At 44.2% G+C, this 24,781-nt stretch overlaps 1 protein-coding gene across 5 annotated transcripts in view; it reads right to left on the bottom strand.

Annotated features, from left to right (window-relative positions):
• RABGAP1L (RAB GTPase activating protein 1 like) overlaps nucleotides 1-24,781 on the bottom strand; it is a 223,137-nt gene that overhangs the window by 18,956 nt on the left and 179,400 nt on the right. The window contains exon 1 of one of the 5 annotated variants that reach the window (XM_041478887.1): nucleotides 13,576-13,686. The exons of the other annotated variants lie outside the window; for them this stretch is intronic. Coding sequence (XP_041334821.1) covers nucleotides 13,576-13,686 — 111 coding nt within the window. Of the gene's footprint in view, nucleotides 1-13,575; nucleotides 13,687-24,781 lie in introns of those variants that run through there. 5 annotated transcript variants of the gene reach the window in all.

Genomic DNA, 24,781 nt, shown 5'->3' with positions numbered 1-24,781 from the left:
GTGCAAGTAGCAAACCTGAAACCCATGATCTGCAAAGCATTAATAAAGCAGCACCAATTCCCACAATTACTGATGGAACCTGAAATCAACCCCCTTAAAGCAAACAAAGAGAAAATGGTGACGATAAAAACATGAAGTACATTGGGCAAACATATAAGAAAATTTCACTTTGGTGACACTTAACAGGGCAAAACACCATGAAGTTAAGTGACTAACTGAGAGATGTTTTTATACATTTCAACTGAATAATCCTCCTAACACAAACCCAGCCAGCTTTGGCTTGGCTGCAGCCTGAAACTGTTGAGGCTATTTAATAATCATAAGAATCAGAAATAATTTCAGTACAGTGTTTTAAATGAAATGGACTTGTTTAAACATGTCCAAAGCCTGCTCCATCCCCTCCTTTCACCAGAATTAATGGACTTTCATTTAGAGAACCAGATCAAGGCTCCCCACCTGGGGTGTGATAAGGACATCCTCCAAACACACTTCTCAGGTTCTGCTGTGGAGTTTTGTGCTCCACTATGCAACCACAGGAAATAAAGATAAAAACAAGGGAGATTTTGTGGTGCAGCATGGCAAAAAGGCACAACACAGCTGTAACTCAGATGATGATCTGTTCAACCAAAGTTGTTCCTGATTCTTGATGCTTTTCATTGAAACTTTTAAAGTGCATATAAGAACTAAGTTTCATTACACAGGGAGACAGACAAGACTCCTGTTCACACAGCCACATGAGTGCTTCAGCAGGAATCCTGCCATCAGAAGGAACAAGAGATGTAAGACAGATTTTGTGTCTGTAAGTTAGTGTTGTAAGTTTGTGTGTCTGTAAATTGATTTTGTGTGTGTAAATAGGGAGATAAGGGTAGAAAGTGAAGGTAAAGATTGCACAGTCACAACCCTTCACTCCCCTATTCTTATGTGAGCATTGCTGCTCACCTTAGGGCGCTGGGGGCTTCCTCCACTCACAACTATCAACCATTTCTTAATGCCTGCTGATTTGTTCCATCAACACTTCTTATCTATATGCTCTCCTTACTTGCTTGTATTTCAGTTCCCAGCTGAGAGCAGGAGCACGTGTGGGTCCTCTGGGGCCCTGGAGGCATCGGCTCCCTCATCCAGCACCACAGGAGCCATCCACAGCCATGGCCTGGGCTGAGGGATGGCCCGTGCGCCTGGCACCCTGTCCAGCAAGGAATCAGCACAGCAGCACTTTCTTGGGAATACTGACAGTAAATAATACCTGAAACAATGATCAGCTCATGCAAACATCAGGCGGGACACAGGAAACGGCCTCCAGCTCTTGGAAAGATGATAGTGACTACTGCATGGCAGTATCTATTGATGCTACAAATCTTAACTGGAAAGTACCTAAATACAGTGAAAATCTATCTTAAGGGGAACTCCTACCAGAAACCAGTCCATGCTAATCCACGTATCTTGTAAAATAGAAACTGGAGCAAGTATGCCCAAGAACTTTGGCAGGGACTACACTGCTACTGTCTATTCAGCCACATTTCTCAAAGGAGTTTGATAATTTATTACAGCACTTTCTTCTTCTGAGTATACACTAATAAATGGGAAAAAAAATTTAAAAGCCCATTTCCATATTTTCCAATTTAATTCCCTGAAACAGTTTGTGAATTCAACAAGGGGTTTCTCAGTAAGCATTTCCATAAGTAAGTGCATAGTGCTAGCTATGCTTCAGTCTTCACAAACTGATCCTGAACAAAGTGCTCATAAATTCTCTGTAAAAGCTTCTGCAATATTGATTCCTTTTTTCTTTCTTTAGCACCATGGGGTATATTGGCTTGAACTGATGCTTATCAAATTTAGGAGACTCTTAGAGTCTATAAACATTCCTCATAATTGTTTATTTCAATATCTTATCTCATTGAGTTGTTTTATTTTATTGCCTTCAAGTATAAAATCATGTTATAAGTAGTTATATGTGGGGAAACACCCATGCAGAGCATGTTAATAAAACATCCACACAGAAGAACTGAACAAGCAAAACCTCTTTCTGAAAAAACCCAATGGCACCAAATGCTTGAAGGACTCACTGCATCATGGAAGAGAAACAAAACCACTTTGTTTTTAGCTGTCCCTGCTCAGACAGGGCTGGAGAGATTTGCTTCACTTCCTCAGGCTGTCCTGGCCATGGACAGTGTGCATCAGCACCTGCTCAGCTTCAGGAGACCCTTCCCTCACTCTGTGATTTCTTCAGCTGTGTACAGGCAGTTCAGCCCGACCCTGCTGGATTCATAAATCACACCTCTGACTCCTTCCTCCCCAATGTTTTATTGCTCTAATGCAGCTGGAGCACTCAGAGGAGGCAGTTATGGCTGTGTTCATTTGACAGCCAAGGAAATGGAAGCAGAGACGGGAAATGATTTCCTGAACGTATTGCAGACAGCTAGAGGCTGATCCGGATAGTGAAATCCTATTACTTGATTTCTGATTTCCAGCACCACCACAAATGCCAAACTGAGCAGAGGATCTCTTTCCCAGCTCCCCACTTCCTTTCTCTATCTAGCACTGCATTAACACTCCAAAAATACATTGTCCCACCACACTAACGATGTAGCCAGTATTCCCTAATCTCCTCACTCTTTAACACTTTGCTCTCTCTAGTTCTTGCCTCAGTGTAAAAGAAGAAGAAAAAAGCCATTTAAGAAAGTGTGCAGTGCCTTCCTTTCTCATTCTTTGAAGCAAGTGACATAATTTTCTGTTTCACTGGCTCTGGATTTGCTTGGTAATTCCAAGCTGAGGTGGGGGTCCTGCACCCCTCCTGCTTTGAGCGAGCACTGACAGTGACCACAGACCCTGGCACAGCCCAGCCTCCCTTTTATCCATCCCCACGCTCCTGCCCTGCTGAGATCCCAGCACAGCCCAGGCTCTCCCCACTGCTGCAAAGCAGGAGCATTTCCAGAGGAGGTGCTGCCTGGGAGCCTGGCTCAGGAATGCTGGGTCAGCTCAGCCCCTGCTCACAGCCACAAGAGGCTCTCACAAAACCACACCACAAGTGCCCCTCTTGAGGAGATGGGAGTTACACCTGTGTGTACTTCATTTCCTTCACATTATGATTTAAAACAGTATCAGAAGAAATTTCACAAGGAGGCTCAGTTCTGTGAGTGTCAGGTGAAGACTGAGCTTTAAACAGAAGCTCAGCACATTAGCTATAAAAAATTTCCAATCACACACAGCATCTTAGTTCACAATCAAAATGGTGCTATTTTGTTCCAGTTAATACTTTATATTTGAAATACAACTACATCAAGTTCCAGGAAGGAAGCAGCTCAATTTTAAGGAATACAGCTCCATTTAAGTACTTTATTAAGCCAATTAAAGGTGTCAGTGTAACAATATTAGACCAAAAAAACTGACTTAGTGCTACTCATCAGTGCAGTCATAACTATGGGCAACTGTATCATCCTTTCTTTAAAATGTGCTTGGCCAAAAGCAATGCAGAATAATATCTTGCCATATCTGCCTAGGAATAAAGCTCAAAAAGTAGATAAAGCCATTTGTTTTTCTCCTGGGAGGAGGCAGTAATGAAAAAAAAGAATAAACCCCACAGTACTATGCTACACAACAGACTTGTCTCCTGGATTGGACTTTAAAGAGGGTGAATGGGATATTGCACTTAGCTATTACGCAGTATAATCTGAGCAACTCTATCTCCAATGAGATCTTAGCCACAAGCATGAAATCTGAAACAGAAAATTGTAATTTCTCTCTAAACAAAACTCTATTTGGGATGGGTATTCTGCACAGAAAACCTGCAACATCCATTTGTAAAAATTAATGTAGGATTGCCATCAGCTGCCTAAAAAGAAATTCCAGGCTGGAGCACAGCTTGCAGAATTCCTGACTCTCCTTTTGACACCACACAGGGAAGGGATCACTGGCAACAGGCTTTTTTATCACCAGTTTGAAAGCCTTGGAAGAGCTCTCCTCCAGTGTTTTCCCCATGCTACAGTGTCCCCTTCATCCCACACATCCTGCATCCAACCCCACACTGTAAAGCTCCTTCAGCACCATCTGATCCTTGGTTTTTGGGGCACAATAAAAGGCCCAGCTGTCAGATGCTGTTTTACCATCTAAGCCAGAAGGAAGGAGTTGTTCCCTGAAATTCCCTTGGAGAGATGTCCTGCTGATTGCATGCCTGAGCATCTGCTGCACAACAGCATCTCTCCAGCTCGTGTTTGGAAACAGAACTGAGAGAAATGCTCTTTTTGTATCAGCAAAACAGCTCCACCCCAGCACACCTGAGCATCCCTTCCATGCAGGGGGAGATGTTTCTTCTTGCTGCAAGCCACCTCCTTGCCAGCTCTGTACATTTAAGAATTCCTGAAGAGAGTCTTCAGAACTACAGAAAGCCAACCTGAAAGCCAACTGAAGGCAAAGGAAACCAGCATTGCTGTGAATTTTGTTTGATTTCTCTGCATTAGTCCATTATCAAAATGTCTCAATTGCAATGGCACATTAGAAGGACTTTATAGAGACAAGAGAAAGGCAGGCTGCAAAATTTACAGAGCACCTGCACAATTTAGTGTGATTCAAGCCAGGAGCAGCAGAGTCGGTGACGCTGGATCATTTCCAACACCCGATCCTTTTGTCAGATTTTAATCTCCACAACAGATTTCCATTCATGAAAATCCACTGAACCAGGTAGAGCCCATTATTCTTCTGCAGCCCTGCTGTTTAGAGATCTGCTTAGTTAGGCTCAGTTAGCAAAACACTGAACTGAGAGTAAGCTGAGACAGAGAGATGTTCAATAAGCCCCATTGTACGGCAGTCCTGCAGCACTACAGGAAAAGAGAATGGAATTTGGATTCCCTGAACTGTAACTCTGACCACCAGCGTGTACTTTTACACTGACCACAGCACTTGTGTTTGAGAGGCTGCAGGGGAACCTGCACCTACGAAAAAGGGCCAAGGAAAGGATGTTCTGCCTGTGGCAGATGCTTTTCAGAATCCCAAAATGTCTTTCTGCCATCAGAAATTCATTTCCACTTTGACACACGGAAGGTTTAATATCCACTTCAATTCTCTTTGTTTTAGTAAAGAAGAGGCACCCTGAGTGGCAGGAAAGCAGTGCTTGGAAATGGCTGATTATCTTCTGCCCTCGCAGCTGATGTCTCCCAGCTCCCCCAGACACAAGTGCACAGACAAGGGCTGCAGCAGTGAGACATCCCCCAGGAAAGGAACAGCCAGAGCCACTGCCAGCCTGCACACCGTTTGCATCTCAGTGGCTCTGGTCACCTGGAATGCTGTGGTGAAGGACACTAACATCACAAACAGTCTAGATGGAAAACACCCGCTTACAGGTCATTTTTATTATCTGCCCTAACTTAGAGAATGCCTGAACAATGAGACCTCTGCTACTGAGGACTATCCAGGCTACATGGAGCTACCTGCAGATGCCACAGTGAGGGCTGGGTAGCTGCGAGAGTGATGCTGCCCAGCCATCTAAGCCAAGGCTCTGCTCTGGGTAACACACTTCCTATGAGCAGCAGCCACTTTTCCAGCACAGGATTTATTCATCAGCTTGTACCTCATAAACATAACAGCTCCAGGTGATTCTGTGCCTTACACACACTCCCCTTTTGATATACAGCACTTGATGCCAAAGGTTTTATGTCTCCTCAGTGACTGTGAAATCCAACTCTTAGCTCTCCCCAGCAGAGGTACACAATTCATTCTGATTGAGATCTAACCCGTGTCCACAACAATTCCACAGCTTTGATCACATTTCTCAGCACATCACAGCAAGAGAGAGAACAGCAAGCAGGAAGACACACAGCCCTCACCACCATGCCCGTGACGACAGAATCAGACAAGCAGGAGAAAGAACCAAGGGATTTTCTTGCATCACAAGAAAGAGCCTCTCCAGCTACGTGGGGTTAGGGTTCACTTCCGACCTTGTTTATTCTGGAACTAACACAGACCTACAGTACAACTGCCAACACAAGGCCAGAAAATTACCAGGGCCAAGGTCCAAACCAGTGGTTTTACCAAGATTTTACTGTAAAACCCATCCCATTTTAGTCCACAGAGCGCACAGCTTTCAGCTAATAAGCCCCTGGCTCAGTACTTTGGCTGAAACCTGCCATGAAACTAGTGAAACCTGTTGTCTGCAAGACAAGGTTCTGGTTATGCTGAATGACTGAGTCACATCTTGTCTCCTGTCACAGTCTTGTGTCCAGCACAAGATGAAAAATAATCTACTTCCTGAGAGAGAGGATGGGTGCTAGATGACAACTCTGAACCATATGTCCAGACAATCAAAAAACCTTGCAGTATTCTTTGAACGCACATTCTATGTGTTAGTATTATTTTAGATCAACTCTGAGTCACAGCATCAAAAAAATTTCTCATTTGCATCTTTAAAATCGGCATCAGGTTTCTCTGATGCATGTGGAGGTCCTTGATGCTCAAACCTGTCATTACTTTTGTCAGTATTTCAAACCTACAAGTTACTAAGAGCAATTACTTTTTAGTGGATAACTCCACTAGCAGAAGATAGATGCCTTTTCTATATTAAAACTGAATCATTTGGAGTGGGTCCAGGAGGCCATGGAGATGCTCTTTGGGTGTCCAGGCAGGCAAGGGGTGTCAGGTACAAGTGTGGCAAAAAACCCAAATCAAGAGCAGGGCTGGGCAGCAGCAGCCAGGCTCCCACAGGCAGCTGCGAGACACTGCCCCCAGGAATTGGGGGTCAGGGTCCCCTTCCAGGGAGGTCAGGCGTGGAAAAGGTCCCAGGTCAACAGCAACTCCTGTCACCCACGATAAAGAGACACAGTTCTTATAGGTGAGTAATGAATGATTGGGTCTCGCAATTAAGAGAAGAATACTGTGTGTACGTTAAGAGAAGCTTTGTTGATGTATAGTTCTGTTATTGTGGTTGTTTAGACGTCCTCTGCTCTCCCCACAGTCCCCTTTCCCCTGCACTGCTGTCACCGGACAGCCTGGGCTGTCTGGGACATGGGAAGGGAAGAGGTGTACCTGTGCCCCTTACACGGCGCAGCTGGGAATGGGAAGGCGCGGCATGACAACACCTGACCTCCAAACAAGTTACGAGAAAGAAGCCTACACCAATGGATGGCAAAGAAGACATCTTTGGGAGGGGCCAGGATTGGCTGATACAACCCCCAGGGGTTTAAAAGATGGAGCAGCCATTTTATAGATGAGCCCGTGGCTGCCGGGTCACTTAGCCCCACTGTACGCTGTCCTTTCTCCTTATTCAGCCCTTTGTTGTATTTCGTTAAGGTTTTTAATAAACCTTTGAAATTTTTAAAAGTGAGCGTGGCTTCTCACACAGTGAAGAACAAAACCACCCAGCAGTGGCAGCGAATCCTCTGCACAGCAACAGCCTGGCACTAAAACCACGCCTGTGCCACTCTGGGCCTGAGAGAGAGAGCTCAGAGCTGAGCCCAGCCTCTCACCCCCAGCCAAAATCCCATGGCACTTCCCAAAGCCCCCAGCTCAGAGACAGTAGCAAACTGCACCCTTCTTCCTCCTCCCAGCTACATCTTTTGTCTCTCTTATGTATCATCATTACCATGTCTTAGGCAACAAATGGGAGAAAATTCCCTGAGAGAAAGAAAAAAAAAACCAAAAATGAAAAATCCTAATCTCCAACACTGTCTGATAAAATTAACTTTACAGTTGTAAGAGTCTTCTCTAGCACTGGCTTCACTACCACGAGGGATTTATTTTCTTAAAAGCCAGACCCTCAAGGGTATCCAACAACCATAAAACATGAATTAAAAAGCTCAGAAAATGGGTCAAAAAGCCATTGTGAAAGGGAATCATTATCCAGGGACATCTTTTATTTTGGTCAATGACATTCTGGGCCTCACCAAAGATCCAGCACTATCAAACACTGCATCAGTGGCCTGCAAATGAAAGATACAATCCAACTAATAGAATCTGTGAACTTAGAATCCGGGTCACTTAGCTGGATACACAGAAAAAAAGAACAGCGCAGAAGAAGAACCAGAAACTGTACACATACATTTGAATTCCTGAAAGCAGCTTCCTCTACTGAAACACACCACTCTGCTAACTCCAGAGAGCATGTCCACAGGACTTCACTGCAGCTTGGAGCTGGGGTGGGATCCCATGAGGAGATGGGAAGGACAGAGCAATGGGAGGCACATGCTGGGAAAGCAGCTTGCCATAAGCTGGGCAAGACCCAGCTCTTACTCCACAGCCCTCTCCCTCTCACCTCACTATTTGGTGGCAAGCTGACCAGAATAAACCTGCAAAAATATTTCAATTTTATTATTTTAGAAAATGTTTATTGCATCAGTACCTCTGACGGCTCAGCCCTACAAGCAGCTGCATTGGCTCTGCTCAGGAGGACAGAGAGCAGTGTGGGACTGGGAATAAAGACTGGTACAGAGAGAAGGGAGGAAGTAACAGACCACCTTACTGCCAAAAATGTAACTCTCCTGTCAGAGGCAGGCTGCAGCAGAAGGGCTGATGTGAGCCCTGGGATGCACAGGGATAGGGGAAAGGAAGCTGACCAGGGAAGGTCAACCCTGGATTGTCACTGAGACCAATACTGTAATACTGCATCTTGTTCTGGGAGAGGCAGGTGGGGAAAAAACTGAAGAGGATGTAGAGCAGAGCCCCTGAAATGTTCATGCAGAGTGTAAATGCCTCACAGTGAGAGATGGAAGAGCTCAAAATCCTCAGCACAAGGGAGCTGCTCCAAAGACAAGGCAAGAGGATAGGGACAGAATGTGGCAGCTCCTGCCCACAAGGGAGGGAGGGACTGAGGTGGGGACAGCTCCTCGAGACAGCCTGAAAGCAGGATCCATCCCTCCGTGTGCTGGAAAGGAGAGGGTTCAGATGAGGACTGGATCTGTGGAACGAGACAATTGCCGTAACAGCGACCACCCAAACTCCCTTCCTCCTCTGGCAGCAGCTCCAGGGAAAGATGGGCTTCAAAAGCTCAAGTGCTGCCAGGGACTCTGTACCACAAGACTCCACACAGGCAGAGTTAGAGATTCAAGGACAAACTGAGACTAGAAGGGCTCCCAGGGGCACATGGACCAAGCTCCTGCTCAGGCAGGGCAGGTTCAAAGCCAGAGCATGCTGCATGCTGCTCCTGAAGGCCTGCAAGGAGGGACATGCCAGGGTCTCCCTGGACAGAACTGCTTTCCCTTGTGCTGAGCCAGAACTGACTCTGCTGCAAATTATGACCATTTGTCTAATGCAATGTCCTGTCACTGTGTGCCTCAGAGGTTGGCTCTCTGCTTTCTATGAATTTCTTTTAGGTGGTTGGAGACTGCAATTAGATCCCTTCTGAGCTTTCTGCTCCTCAGGCTAAGATGCCCCAATTCTCCCATCCTTCACCATGCAGTCAGACCCTGCCTTCCCATCAGCCTCTTCCACTCCACTCGCTTTAGCCTGAGAAAATCCCTGGTCTCTGTGGGCTCAGGAGGATTCAGGGAGAGAGAGACATTTCACTGGCACCTGTCTGTGTACAGCCAGCCTTGGGCACTGCAGAGCACAGGCTATCCTCCACAACTCCCATCTTGAACTCATGCTGTCCAGAGATTTAGTCCCCATCCTGCAGAGATGATGGAGTTGATCCTACTCAGGATTCTGCATTTGCCTTTGCACTTGCTGAACCTCAGCAAGCTCCTCTCAGCCCAGCACTCACCCTCTGGTTTCTGCCCCCCAGGGTGCATTCTCTTCTGGTGTCTTGGCCTGAAGATGTTAACACAGCCCCTCTGTCAATCCCCAAAAATGTTTAGCTCCCTGGCAGTTAAGACTTCAACCCATGGATGACTATGCACTGCGCTTCTCCCAGGCCTCCCAAGTCTTCCACCCACTTTGCAGCTCACCCACCCACTCTAAACCTCCTCAGTTCAGCTTTGATGAGATGCTGAGAGCTTAAAAATCCTTATGGCAGGGTCTGCCAGTGGGCAACCACAAATTCTTTCTATGAAATGGCTGATAATTCCCCTGAATAGAGAGCTAAGCACAGCAAGGCAGGCAGGAAAATGGAAATACAATGAAGCTTTCCACAAGAACGTCCTTCAGCTCTGGATTAAGAGGATTATGCCACTTAGAATAGCATTTTTATAACCCCTTGAGTTCAAGTTTTCTGCAGATAAACTGAGAAATGAAATTCCCCACAGTAAAGCTGCTCAATTCTTGCACAAACTACACAGCAGCTCACTTACATATGCTGCTCTCCCTGTCTGTGCAAAGTAGTTTCAGAACAACTTGAAATTCTGAAAGCAAGACCACACAGCGAAACAACTGCATTTCATGGTGACACTGCAATATGACTAATTTTATTATAATATATGTTGGGGGATTGCTATTACACAGTGAAACCTATTTAACAAAACCTTATCATCCACATCCTGTTTAACTGTTTAAGAGTATCAGAACAACGTCATAAGAATACTGCTATGCTTTCCAGTGAAAAATACAGCTAGAAGGGATGGACACAGGTAACTGCTCAGATGGATACAGATGATGGTGGATAACAGCAGATAATTCTGACTGTGCCCAAGTTCATGCCTGTAGGGCACCGGCTGTGTCAGAAGGTCACACAGGGCTGGCCTAAAGCACAAGGAACCAGCACAGCTCTCACCTGGCCTGGTCTGGTTTTGGCATTAACTCTTTGTCACCCCATGTCATGACATGTGGCTCTCTGTGCAGGAGAGACTCCTGTGCACCCCAGCCCACTGCACAACCCAAAGGAACTGCAGTGAGTTACTTGTAATGCCAGAAACCTTCCAACAAGACCATCCCAGCCACAGAATGGAAGTCTTTACACAACTTTGTTTCTTAAACTTTTCCATGCAATCTGAGTGTGTAATAGAAAGCTTTTCAAAATAACTGAAACTGCATTTTGCAAACCCAGCAGATGAATCCCAGATTGCAACATACCTGTGCTATTAATGTGAACTCTTAGAATAAACAAAACGTCCACAAATCCTTCCTGCAGAATGTCCCTTTGTGTACAGACCACACCTTTGTGCAAGCTGGGGAAGTGACCGTGAGAGTCAACACCATTTGCTCAACTTGTCCTGACTGTCAGCTTGTTCCACAGTTAAATGTAGCAGCAGAGAACTGAAAAAATAAACTTTTTGAGCCATCAGGTCCTGTCCTTTCATAGTGCAGACTCCCATGCATTGTCTAGTCCTATCATAATTCTGAGGAGAGCATCATTTTACATCTCTTCAGGTTACTTGCACCATTATTTGCTTAGTTAATACCCTTCAAAAACCAGTTAAAAAACCAGTTAGGTGTTTCCTATGTAAACCCAACAGAAACCATATTTCTTAATTTCTTTACTAGTACATAATGCACTGAAACATGGAATCCTAGAATGGTTTGGGTCAGAAGAACTTTAAAGACCATCTTGTTCCAGCCATTTGCAGTGGGCAGGGACACCTTCCACTAGACCAGGCTGCTCAAAGTCCCATATTTTTGCAAAAATATGTTAATACACTTTGATTCCAGGAAAGAAAAAAAAAAGAAAAAAGAAAAAAGAAAAAAAAAGTTGATCAGAACAAACCCGGTTAATACCCTTTGATTCCAGAAAAAAAAAAAAAAAAAAAAAAGAAAAAAGAAAAAAAGTTGATCAGAACAAACCCTTACAGTAAAGTCAATTAGTCAGATCTTCTAAATAAAAGTAATAATGATACTTTTCCTCCCATGGTTGTTCTCTGTTTACTAGGAGATAAGTAGTTAGTTCATAGAGAAGTATTTTTCATCTTATTTTCAGAGTGGCAGAAATCATCTGGAGATGTAATGTGGTGCTTTCACACCAGTTCCTCTCTCTCCTGGTCACTCACAGCTGATCCAGAGCAATCCAGAGATCCACAACACAGTTCCAGTTACTCGTGCTCTGCTGCTGCCCAGACCTGAAGAGCCATGGCTGAGCCCATCCTGGCAGCACTTCCCAAAGGGTTAAATTACAAGGTAAGCCACCATGAAAGGTCTTCTCACCATAAGGATTTTAATTTAGCAACTGCAAGTGCTAGCTCTAGAACACCCCAGCAGTTCAGGGCAGGAAGCTCCCAGGAAAACCCTCTGTTCATCATCCCTCGCTGAAAGAAACTCATCCTAAGACTCTCCCAGAGCTGCCAGTACCAGGCTCCGTTAATCCTATTGCAACACCAGGTCCTGTCTGAAGGAGATCCTACTCTGGCCTTCCAGGCAAAAAACACATGCTGCCACAGCCACCAGCTAAGGCAGGGCAAGAGGAAAGGCTGTGGCTGGACAGTGAATTAAGGGATAGCACATATTCAAGGGAAAAGTGGGTAACTCCGGATGTACTTGATAACCAAAGCCTGCTCAGAGCCCAGCCCCGGTGATGACCACATCATCTTAGAGCATGGTTTTGTCTATACTGAATTTCTAGATTTATTATCTAACTTTTGAAATGGACCTTGAAAATTTTGGCCTAAAGAAGGCCAGAGACAGGAAAAAGCATCGTAATAAAAGGGATTGGGCAGAATTCTGGTTTACATCCAGAGATTCTGTGATCCTATGTGAGATGCAGGAAATGAGTTCATGTATCAGAGATCTCCTGAGCATGGAGAGGCAGAAAAACCCAAGCAGGGAACAAGCACAGCTTTACATGAGATACAATAAAGCAGATTTTCCTTTTCTGAGAACACTTTTCTTTGTCCCAGCAGAGGAACTGACTGGGTACAAACACACACCCAGCCCCAAATCTGCACACATGAGCACTTCTTTGGGCTCCTGAATTTGTGTTTAGCCTGAAATGTTAACTGCACCTGCCTGCACATTAAGTTTAACACCTATACATACATTTTATTTCAAAACACTCCTTCTTACTGCTTCTAGGCATCCTGGCTCCCACATGGGCTCAGCTGTAGGATCTGAGGCCAAAGATTAACTCTTGCACCAAACTTCAGAGCCTGCAGCTCCCTCCAAGCACTGAGATCTCCATGACAGAGGAAGATGACCACACTCTACATGTCACTTACAGAAAGAGATATGCTATTTATGAAGAAATAGCATATTTCATTGAACTAAAAGGTTCTTCAGAGCCTGCAGCTCCCTCCAAGCACTGAGATCTCCATGACAGAGGGAGATGACCACACTCTACATGTCACTTTACACATATTTATGCTGATTTCAAAATGTATAAAAGTGGAACATCACCATTCCCAAGGAAGGGACTGATTCTCTCAGATTTCATGATGAGGGTACCTGCACCCCAGAAATAGCACCTACCCCGACCTCTTGACTTACATTCTCAGAGTCTGCAGCTGGATTAGCTTAATTATTATTCCAATTATGTAAAAAATATTATTTTAACTATGATCCTACTGAGCAAATCGTCTTCTTCTAAACTTAGCTGCTCAGAAAGAGGTTTTAATAATCTCTTCTGAACTAGATTAATTTCCTTTTGTTAATGCATGACAGCAAACTGCTGAAAATAATAAAATAGAAACTAAGTAATAAAAAGAGAAACTGAAGAACAAAAAAGGGCCCTAAATAGTAAAGTTCCCAATGGAAGGACTTAACCTTGAGCATTACTGGCAAAGGAGGAACACCTACCACAGTTTTGGGTTTGCTGCCTGCCACCAGATTGGCCAGCAAATCCTCATCGCGCAGCTGGCCAAACACATGGGCATCGTAAGCCACCACTATGGAGACCTCTTCCATCATTTTGGCTGCCCTTAGCGGCTCTGCAGGGCCACGGTCCAAGGCAGAGCCCTGGCTCAGCTCCCGTCAGTTGTTCACGCCCAGCTGGAGACGCTCTTGGGGAAGGAGTGTCAGGAGAGAGAAAACATGACCCAGCAAATCGGGTTTGCCTCTCAAGGGCGCCTTCGGTATCATGGGAAGCACACACGGCACACCTGCTCACGCTCCCAACACCTGGCGTGCAAAAGGCTTTTGCTGAAGTCTGGAGGAAGGCAGGAACCTGTTATAGTTCCAGTATTAGGCTGAAGATGAAACAGCAGGAGACAAAACAGATTAGTATTAAACGAGGAAAGATCTGTCGGTGCTTGACGGCAGCACTGAAATCACTGCTGTGCTTCTCCAATTGAGTAGCAATTGTTCATTATGTCCAGTTTTCTCCTGTGAAAGCTGATATTCCTGTCAGCAGTCTTCCCCTCCAATGAATTGCTGCTTCTGGATTATTTGTAAATTCACAGAGATTGGTATAATGCTGATTTCTTTCAAGCACTCCTTGAAATTTTCTGCCAGTTTCTAAATCTCTCCTTGAAAATATTTTAAAATATCATTTCTGCTTTTCTGCAGATCTCAACTGCATTCTGTACTCTATAGATACTTTGATTTTAGCAGGAAGACGATGGCACCAAGTCACAACCCTCCAAAAAAGTGTCCTTCACTTTCCACATGCAGTAATGGGTAAAACAGCCCTGAAAAATGCAACAAGGCTGTAAAGCTCTTTCTTGAATAAAATGGTATCTCCACAAGTGAAATGAAAAAAATTTACGCAATTAAAACTTTCCACAGAAGAAGGTTTTTAACTGAAATCTGGCACTGGTCTTGTTTTAGGTAAGAATAATATGTTATCTCTTGTCTGTGAATCCTAAATAGCGGAGCAGCCTTCCCGATTGCTCCTGACTTCCCAATTCATTTATCACAACTTCTTTTAATCTATCTGACACAGAGCAAAAACCACACAAGGAAAAACATACGGAAAAAATAATTAAGAACCAGTACTCTGAAAACTACAAATGAAAATCTAGAAAACAAACAGGATTTGAAGAAACAAACAAAATGTCCCAGAAGAAACTCCTTTCAGGACAATCAGGCAAAGTAAAATTCCATCCACTACATTTTTATCTTCTCTGGAAGCCTTTTCTTCCTGGTGAAAAATCATACCTGCTCAAGAAACAGAAATCATTCCGGCCATCCATTTGTCTCCAAAAAGAGTCTGTTCTGGATGCAAAAAGTCTGATAGAAATGTCCAGTGCAGGTTGGTGTGGCATATGGCTAAACTGGTGCTTTCCAGAATGAATAGTCAGACCCACCTTGCTTTCTTTCTCCTCTCTTCCTGGAGTATCGTTATCAAAGATTGCAGCTATCTAAATAGCACCAGGTGCTATTTGCATTTGAATAGGAAACTTGAGCAACAGCTCTAGCGGGCAGGATTAAAACCTTAACATCTCTTCCACTTATATAGTGGGGAGAAATTACATGTTATTGCTAGGAAACAGAGAGTTCTAATAGGCTTATGGCAAACAAAAATGTAGCACTTGAGGTTAAACTCTTGAGACTAAAGCAGATTGTGATCATGCTTAACCCTTGCAGGATGAAGAAAGATATTTTTCCCTTGAATCGCACCTGTAGTTCATTCTTTCCTTGTTTTTCTTCAAAGGTAATTTTTTCCAATAAGAACATTAATTTCTGCAGTAGAAAGTAGAAAGACTTCAGATTCCAGTCCGGTAGCGACTTCGTGTCACCTGTAGAAAATTCCTACCTGCTGTTCCAAACCCAGCTCAGGTTTTCTGAAGCCTTTAAACGCTGCTTCCTCCTCACCTCCATTGCCTTGGGGGGGTTTGGGATCTTCCTGAAGAGCGAGTTCCGAGCGTGGGGCTGCTGGCGGCCCCTCCCCGGGCTCTCCGCGGGGTGCTGCCGGAGGTGGGTCCCTTCCCACATCCCTCCCACCCGCTGGCACCCGCGCCAGGGGCTCCAGCAGGGTTGGCATTACCTTGGAGCAGTCAGGTAGGCGCAGCGGAGGGAGCAGGTGGTGTAACAGCAAACATTCCCGTGTTAATGAAAGACCAGTTTAATTCTGCAATAAGGGCAGGAGGTGGAGAATGCAAATTGTCACACATACTCCACAGCTGCAGCCAGTCGAACCCCTCCTCTGATTTAGCCAACAGGCATTTCCATTTATAAGGAATTATGGACCAGAACTACCTTTTTCTTTTCCTCTTTAGACAGAGCGGTTGCAATTATTTAACAGAACTACATCTGCATATCACTGTATAATTGGTTCAGTAATTCTCATACCTATTCATAACAAAGGGCTTATAATTTTGGCATGTTCTAACTAGCAATTGCAAGAACTAACAACTGATTTGTGACGTTAGCTGAGGCATCTCTTTAAATAGAATGTTTTTCAGTTGTTTCAAGCTAACGAAGATGAGCTGCCTGCAAATCCTGTGATCCTGCATTTTACCTCCCTGATAACAGCCTGTGTTGTACCGTGAATCAGCACACAAAATTGTAACTATCAAGCCAGGTAAGCGAAATATTTTGAATTAAACTGACCGAAGCAAACACATCCAGCCAGACACAACTGCAGCCTGCTCACACCAGAGTAGCTGGAAAGGAAAGGGCAAGCACAGATGCCCTCTACCACCTCCCCAGGCCACACTACACACTCCTCCCAGCCCCTCCATACAGAGCCTTCCCCTCTCTGGGCTTTTTGGGTGGTGAAGTGATGAATAATCTACCAGAAGACAATAAAACCCACATAGAAGATTCGTATTTCCTTGCAGCCTAACACCTCATTACCTTGCAGCAGCCTTCCTCAAGGACCAGGAACGCAGCCCCCTCCACAACACAGCTATGAAAGCCTACCTCTAAAGCAGGAATTTTTGGAGAAGCGGTGCAACCAAGCAGTCAGGAGACAGAGGAGAGCCAGCAGAAGGACAGGTGAGCTGCAGAAACTGTGAACTTGTTAAGGTAAGGAGCTCTAATTGCAGTTGTTGGGATTTATATGCCGATGGTTAATAGAGGTGAACGGAAAATTCCTGAATTGAGCAAACCAGCTCTCCTAGCAAAGCAAAATCCTGCTCACTCCCAAGATAAATTCATTCTCACTCCACCCCCAGGAATGTCTTGCTGCTATCTGACAGGGATAGGATCTTCTGACAGACAGGGAAGTGAGGTATGTGCAGCTCCTTGGGAAGCACTCCCTTCCTGCCACCAGCTCCAGGAACACAAAGGCCTTTTCTGTGATTTGCCTCTCATGCATTAATGAATCCGGGAAGATCACAGCCGTCTTCAGAGAAGGAAACATAAAACCCCTTTCAGAGCACTTGGAATGGCATTTGGCAGTCTTCAAGATAAGTTTACATGTCTTTTTCCCCCAGTGGGAATGAATAATGATAGTATCAGCTCTTCTTGTAATTCTGAACCCACAGGAAGGGCTTTTTTCAGGCACATACAGCAAGTGAAAACCACCTGGTTACAAGTCAAACTCTGTGGATCACACACACAGTTCTATTCTCTTCTCACCCACAAATGCTTGCCAACCATCAGAGAGCAGCAGAAACTGGAACTCTGTTCCAGTTTTAGACATGCTTCTGGATCCCACGTGATGCTGGAATGCAAAGTCACCATGGCTCTCAGGAATGACCTGCACCATTCCAGAAATGCAATTTCCAGGCTTTGACTGATCTGTGATTGCTTCTCCAAGATTTATTTTTATTATTTAAAATGTCAAATTAGCATGGCCTATTTTTTTTTTCCCAAAAGAAGTGGGTGTATGCACCTGTGTTTCTCCTAAAATAATTCTCCAAATGTGTGGAAAAATCTGGGCTTGATGTGCTTTAGCACATACAGTTACAGGGACAAATCCTCCCAATTAGCTTGCTCCTGGCTGAAAGCAGGCACAGCTGTAAACTCATTTCTGCAGATTGAAGCCAGCAAAACCATCCCACTGGAGACAGGGAATGTGCTCTCCCAGTGGTGGCAGAGGTCAGCATGGCTGGAATTGCTGAGGCATTCCTGACACACTGGTGATGCACTCCCCCTCAGTGGAACTGTGTAGCCCAACATAGGGAAGAACTCATGGCTGGAGAATCTTCATTTTATGGTGCCAAATACCCAAATTCCCCTCTCCCAGCCTCCCCAAATCTGCTGCATGCCACACAAAAAGCTACTCGTGCTTCCAAGCAACAACTGCTGCATAAGGATTTTCTTTCACAGTGTTCCTATAGATGATCTTTAAAGAAGGAAAGTAAAACTCTTTATCAGCCTCACCCCAAAACTCCAAAGGGTGTTTGGAGTCCAGCCCGGCCTACTGGAGCTCATTCCCTGAGCATCTCTAAGCACATTCTCAGCTAATTCTGTTCTGTGTCTTTGCTCTGTTCCTCACCGAGGTGGTTATTAGCACTTGAAATCTTAAGGGTTTGGGTCAAGTTTCCTCTTCATTTCAGGTTTTACATAACTTAGAACTACAGCTAAATAAGGCATGCCGAAAATAAATCTGCCTCTTTTGATTTCTAAAACCACACAAACATGAACAAGATTAAACAGCAGCATAGCTGGGACACCAGCCTACAGGTGCATACTCATTATTCAGCTCAGTCCATTCCAGATTATTTTGAACCTTTTAAAATGAATTCATGAACCTATTTTGATTTTTAATTTATTAAGTTCACATTTTTACTTTATGTTTTCATCCATCTTTCCTATCCTGCCACTATCACTTTTTCTAAGGGCAACAGAAGTAATTTCCTCTCTCCAGCTAGGCTTCCTTCAGAAGTGAATCGTCTGCCAGAAATATTTTGCTTCACAAACTTCCTTGCCTGCTGAGAATCTGGGTTACAGTTGCATTGACTTTTTGCCTGTTCTTGTTTTTCCAGTGGCAAAGGCAGCACAGGGCTCCAACTGAACAATCAGTGGATTTTATTGCTTAGCCCCACAAGGAGCTATGGTGTGATAGGTGACAGAGGAACAAGGAAAGAACCAGACATCCCTGAGCCAGTATTGATACCAAGAAAAGGAATACTGATTCTTAGTGTTAGTTTTTGAAAATTCCAACTGTTGGCTGTTGAAAAAATAGATTTCACAGGGTATTTGGGGAGTATTTTGTATTTACTTAATTTACAAATTGAGCTGAGCATATTTCCTCTTTCCCCCCCTTTTTTTTTGCAAAATAGGGTATTTTTTTCCTGTTTGGGAAGGCAAGGGGTGGTACCAGTGAGCTCCCCAGCTGGCAAACTCTCCTCCAGCCTAATGCCCTCTGAGTGGGCCAGGACAGTCTAGGGTAGTGAGAACACCACAGAAACCATGCAGAAGGAACAGGCAGAAATTCCTCATCTACCTTGGAGCATAATTCCTGAAAAAACAACATGTTTCTGCCACCTGTCTCCCGTGTCACCCCTTCTCTTTCTTCTCTTTTTTTATCTCCTTCCAGTTCCATGACAGCAGACATCCACAAGCAACTCAACTCCTCAACTCAGAGAAGTGGTGACAGCTCCAAGCAGGGCCAGGTAGCAGGGACCTTCCTACACCTGTCCCACAGCCGTGGCCAGTGTCTCCTAAACCTGTGCTCTCCGAGCCAAATCACCACCCCTCAACAGCTGAATGGGCAAACATTAACAACCTTTGCCATTACAAGTGTCTCCGATGTTCCCTGGGGCTACTAATCCAAGAACCGAATAATGCTTGCGTGGCATTTACACCACACAAATGCCATTTAGAGCTAAATTCCATACCAAACTCAACACTACCTCTGAAATGTATTTTAAACTTGTTGCATTTATCATTTCACTTGGTATTGAAAAGAAAACAAAATGGGTCAAGCATATTATCCAAGAAAATTAGTATAAGAGCTGTATAGGGATGCTTTGCACTTACAACGATTTACGATGGATTTCTGGCCTGGTTTCAGTACAGGTTGATTCAGGGATTTCAACCAAACAGCCTGCTGTCTTTTCACTTACAGCAGATGATCAGCAAACAAAAGATAGTAATTAACATTAATCAGCACATTAAATAGCATTAAATAGCAACATCTGTCACACAGAGACACACAGGGTCCTGGATTCCAGTAGATACATCTCTCCATGTTTTTCATTCTCTTCCCAAGGAGGGGTTAATAATCCTTACCTGTCTCTAAGGAAGATTAATAAAGGTAAAAATAATGGAAAATGCAAAACTCTAAGCTGTACTATTACTGATGTTGTCTGTCAAGTTTGCTCCAGTGCTGAACCAGCCATGCTGCACAGGGAGAATGCAGTTACATGTTTACCTAGATGACCTGAAGTGCCCTGCTTCAGGTCAGATTTTAGTATCTTTACTGACTATCACTTTGCACCTGACCTTCAGTCTGAGACAAGAAAAAAAAAGGGGGGAAAGAAGGAAAGGCTGGAGAGCCAGACTATGAGAAATTCTTGTAGTTAAGTAATAGGAAGAAAAAAGTAGGACCCCAGCACATCCTCTGCTCATCAATCCCACAGGAGCTGGCCATACACAAACTCACCTTGGCTGTGCTGGTACCTCACTGACACCCTGACAGGAGCCCTAAGGGAAAGCTGAGACATTTCTATATGGAAACAGCACAGTGGTAATGGCATCTTCCCAAAACAAAAAATAAATCTGCCCTATGATTAGTTGAAAGATGAGATAAGGAGTAATCAAGACTGAAGTGATGTGGGTGAGCAGGAAATGGCACATGGTGTCAGCCAAGCTGGGCTAAACCAGGCAGACCAGTCCAGGCACCTTCCCTGAGGTTTAGCAGGCAGTGTGACTGTGAGACACAGTCTAGACTGAGGCATGCCTGGTGACTCTGAAATGAGATCATTTCATGCATTTTGCATTAAAAGTACAAACTACTGACACCTTCCAGGAGAGTGGCATGTTCCTCAATGCTGGAGTTAAAAATCAGGGCATTAACTTGGAGCTCACAGGACTGAGTGCGGCCCAGAAACATGCAGTGAACAGCATTTGCTGGTAGATGTTGATACCAAAGGTAACAAGCAGCCAGCTGATACAGGGAAGGTATTTGACCCATTTGCTAGGAAAGGCAGAAAGCAGTTAAGTCTCTGTAAGTCCCTGGACATATTCCCTGGCAATTTGCACAGGTCAGCTCCAGGGGAGAAAGGAAGATCAGGACCATGCAAGCTGATCAGCTGTATAAGACTACCAGTAGTATCCACTAATCTAAACCCCACATAATCCTCTGCCCCTAAATCCCTATTCATCATCATCCAGTACAGTGAAAGGGAAATTCTGTTCTCACAAGATGATTTGGGAGACAAACTATTCCAGTACTTAACTGTGCTGATCTAGTCTCCCACTGGGAAAATCTGCATCTACATTTAAATGCTTCAGTATTATACAATGAGAAAAGCTTCTGTATTTACATGTGATTTAAAGATTACCCTGTCTTGATTTGACTGTTAATAAGCTTATTTTAAGAGCTCAAATGGTATGTATGGAGGTGCAGAGAAGGCAAATGCTGCCACCAGTTATCAAAGAGCTCTGTGAGATAATCAGGTATTTCTTCAGAAACCAAATACCAGAGCTATTTCCATGTATTTTTCTACCCTCCCCATCTGGCTTATTCCAATCTTGTCTTTTATTTAAAATCTCGACTATAGGTCTTGTATTACTTACTACTATGATACTCACCTCAACTAGAAGAAATTCGACACTCCCTAAAAGAATACCAACATAAGGGATTGCTCCAGCTCAGCACAGATGTCCACAGGGCAGGAGGACATTTTCTCCTTGTATCCACGTGCTCAGGCTGGGCACAAAGTGCTGCTTAAGCTGAGGTCAAGTGCAAGGGCTGAGCTCCCTTAGAAGCTCCCTCACTGCCAGTGCTCCTGTTGACTCCTCTCAACGTCCAGCTAGAGGCTTATATTTAGAGACAAAATTGAGCCATAATTTCTAATCTGTACTTCATTTTTTAGTATGTCTTTCATGTAGAGGAAGTGTTTGTGCAAAATCTGTTTTGCAAGAAATGCAAGGGAAGTGCTGGTAATGAGTGAGAGCTAGTTTCTGCTCGATGTAAAGGAAGAAAACCCCATCAAACAAAGAAAAACAAAGGATACAATAAAATTTAGGATGGTTTGCAAAAAAAGTTTTTAAAAAGAGGCTTCTATCACCATATAATTCCTTAACATATTTCCAAAGTACATAATTTATATTATCACCATCATTAGTTTCACTGTTTGGAAAGTGAATGAAAGAAAATAAACCAGCTCATGAGACAGTAATAACTAACTTGAAAGAGAAAAGCTATGATGCTGTCTACAGTGAATTTCATGTCATGTAAGTCCAGGTATTTACATAATGGTTTGAAAGATTATAGATGTCCTTCTTTCACTGGTGACAGAATAACTCTGTTCCCAATTACTCTGTCACAGAATCACAGAACAGTCTGGAAAGGATGTTTAAGGATCATGTCGTCTAACGCTGTTGCAATGAGCAGGGACACCTTTAAAAATAATTCCTCTATGAAAGCAGTGAAGGATTTGATCACCTTTCCCAGACATAGAATCATAGCTGAAAAAGGTATTAGGGTTGTTTCTTGAAATGCCACACAGTATCTTTCTTCTGTAGGTATTTCTCTCTGCAGAACCTTCCCAGAGAAATACACATGGGCTTACTAACACTCCTGGCACTTGGAGAGTTACCTGAGGACTGGCAACCGATTTATCAGGACATTAACTCCACACGCCCAGCTTTAAGGAGAGTGAAACAAGGGAGCCCCACTGGTGACACTTGTGATAGAGCATATGCCTGACACTGCTCGGTCTGACATGAGGTGAAGGAAAACTAAAACCCAGAAGGTAATTTCCTTGATGCTAGTTAGAGCTGTGAAATTGAGAAAGACCAGAAACAGGTCTGAGTCATTTTCTTATCTCTCCTGATTGAATGTAACAGCAGCAAGAAAAAAATCCCACTCTGAGCTGGAGGTGCAATGCCCTAACTTGGTCTCTAAGTGCCTCTGGCCATCCCTTATCAGCAGTGCATGGCAAAACATCCAAGATAATTTGTTGGGCAATACTATGATTTTTTTTCCTCACTTTTTAATTTTTTTTCATTTTTCCAGTAAGAATGCGCAACTGGTGCTCTGTTTATCAGTACTGTTTGCATTCCTGTGCTTTCTTGAATCTGTCAGAGTCACAGGACCTCAGGGTATAGAGAGCTGGCTGGGCTCACTACCACCAAAGAGAGAACAAGAGTCTGAGGCACAGGTCACAGACCAGCACAGCCACGGGGCAGCTGTCTCCTGCAATGCCCCTGTCAGCTCAGAGATCCTTTGCCCTTTTTCAGCACTGTAGATCACCCCACATTTTACCAGAGCTCTGAAAGTTCAAGAGTGACAGCTGAGTGTGCCAGGTGGGAAGAGCCAGAATGAGAAATGCAGAGATCCTCACCCATCCCAGCCACTTCTGCTTCCGGGTGTAATTCAAGATGTTGAACATCATCTCATGTTCCCTGATTTTCTGACATCTCCCCATAGGAAAGATCCTATTCTTCCTATCTTCAACAAAGGAAATTAAGATGTGTTGACTCATCTTTTCAATGAAAAATCCTCTCAGGGCAGTAGAAGTTATTCCTGGGCATTCAGGATGGTACCAAGTCTCCTGAGCTTTGTTCAGCTGAGAGAACACGAGGTAACTTCCCCAGCTGCCAAAACCCACACCTGACACAAACAGTACAGCTTGGTTTGTGAAATCTCAGATGTATTAAAAAACTACATGGAGCTGCTGGTCAGCACCATCAGCTCCCCTCTGGGTGTAAAGAAGTGGACACCCCAGTGACAGACGTGTCATAAATGACAAGACCAAGGGTCTATTTTGAAAAAATGAGAATACATCATGAGCATGCCAAGCCACTCAGATATAATTTAGTTTTCCAAATGGGTAATTGAATGCTTAAAGTAAATAAGAAGAAAATTCAATCTGGACTTAAAACATCACCTTCCTCATCTCACTTCAATGTAAAAAAAAATTGCATCTGGCCTTGGGCATAACCCCTGTTTTGCAGGACTGTATGTACAAACCCAAGTGTTCATGTCCTTCTCTCTGTTCTTCTCCAGTGAGTCAGATAATAGCTGGATCATCAAAGCAGAAAAAAAAATTATCTAAAAGAATCCCACAATGAAAACTACAGCAGTTAGACAAAGAAGCTGTCAGTTAGTGCAGCCAAAGGCTGTAAGGAGAGGCCCAAAAGGCAACATCTGTTGAAGAAGTGTAGTCCAGAGACTGAGCTTCATGAATGTTGGCCCTGCTTCGTGAAACAAAAAGGAAATAGGGGGAAAAACCAGTTTGGTCACTGTTTGTTCCAAATAAATCTCTACAGGATTCACTCCCTTCTTTTTCAAGCTACAGTATTGTGGAGGAGGTGCAAACTACTGAAGCTTCTGAGAGGCTCTGAATTGTCCCTGAAGTTTTTACTGAGGATTGTGGCAGTGCTTTCACCAAAGAACAAACAGGACAAACAGAGCCAGGCTACGGTGCAGCATTCCTGCCTAATGCTTTCCTGGTTGTGAGAAGAGACTCACATCAGTGCTACTGATTCTCTCTGCTTCTCTCTGGGCAATGCAGGATGGAATAGCAAACCAAGCACTTCCAGCTTCTCTGGTTTGGGGAGCACATCTGGAACAAATGGCACAGCAACATCTTCATTACACCTCTGCTCTCCTCCACTATCCACATGTAGCCACTATAAATGCTCTGCCAGTTTATCTGTGCACGCACACTCCATCAGCAGCCTGCTCCTGCCCTGGATACAATTTCAGACAAAGCTGTGCCCTGGCTGGGATCCCAACCCCGCCCTACAAAAATGCAGCTGGTCCTGCAGAACTGCCCGTACAGCAGGGCTCTTCCCTGCACTGCTGGGCAGGGAAGGATAACCATCTCCTCACTCTCAGCAGAGCTGGTTAGGCTACAAGAAGGCAGCCAGAAATAAAGTAAGCAGAAAAATGGCTTAAAACCATCTTTGTTCTGACCCTTTTTATTTCCATCAATGACTGTTGTGACCAAACACTAGGTAGGCAATCCATGGCCAGCTATGCCTTTAAAACCTACTT

This window comes from Pyrgilauda ruficollis, unplaced genomic scaffold (genome assembly GCF_017590135.1).
Source record: "Pyrgilauda ruficollis isolate IOZ18807 unplaced genomic scaffold, ASM1759013v1 scaffold47, whole genome shotgun sequence".
Taxonomy (NCBI): Eukaryota; Metazoa; Chordata; class Aves; order Passeriformes; family Passeridae; genus Pyrgilauda; species Pyrgilauda ruficollis.
The sequence above is the reverse complement of the archived record's forward strand: the minus strand, read 5'-3'. Positions and strand labels throughout refer to the sequence as shown.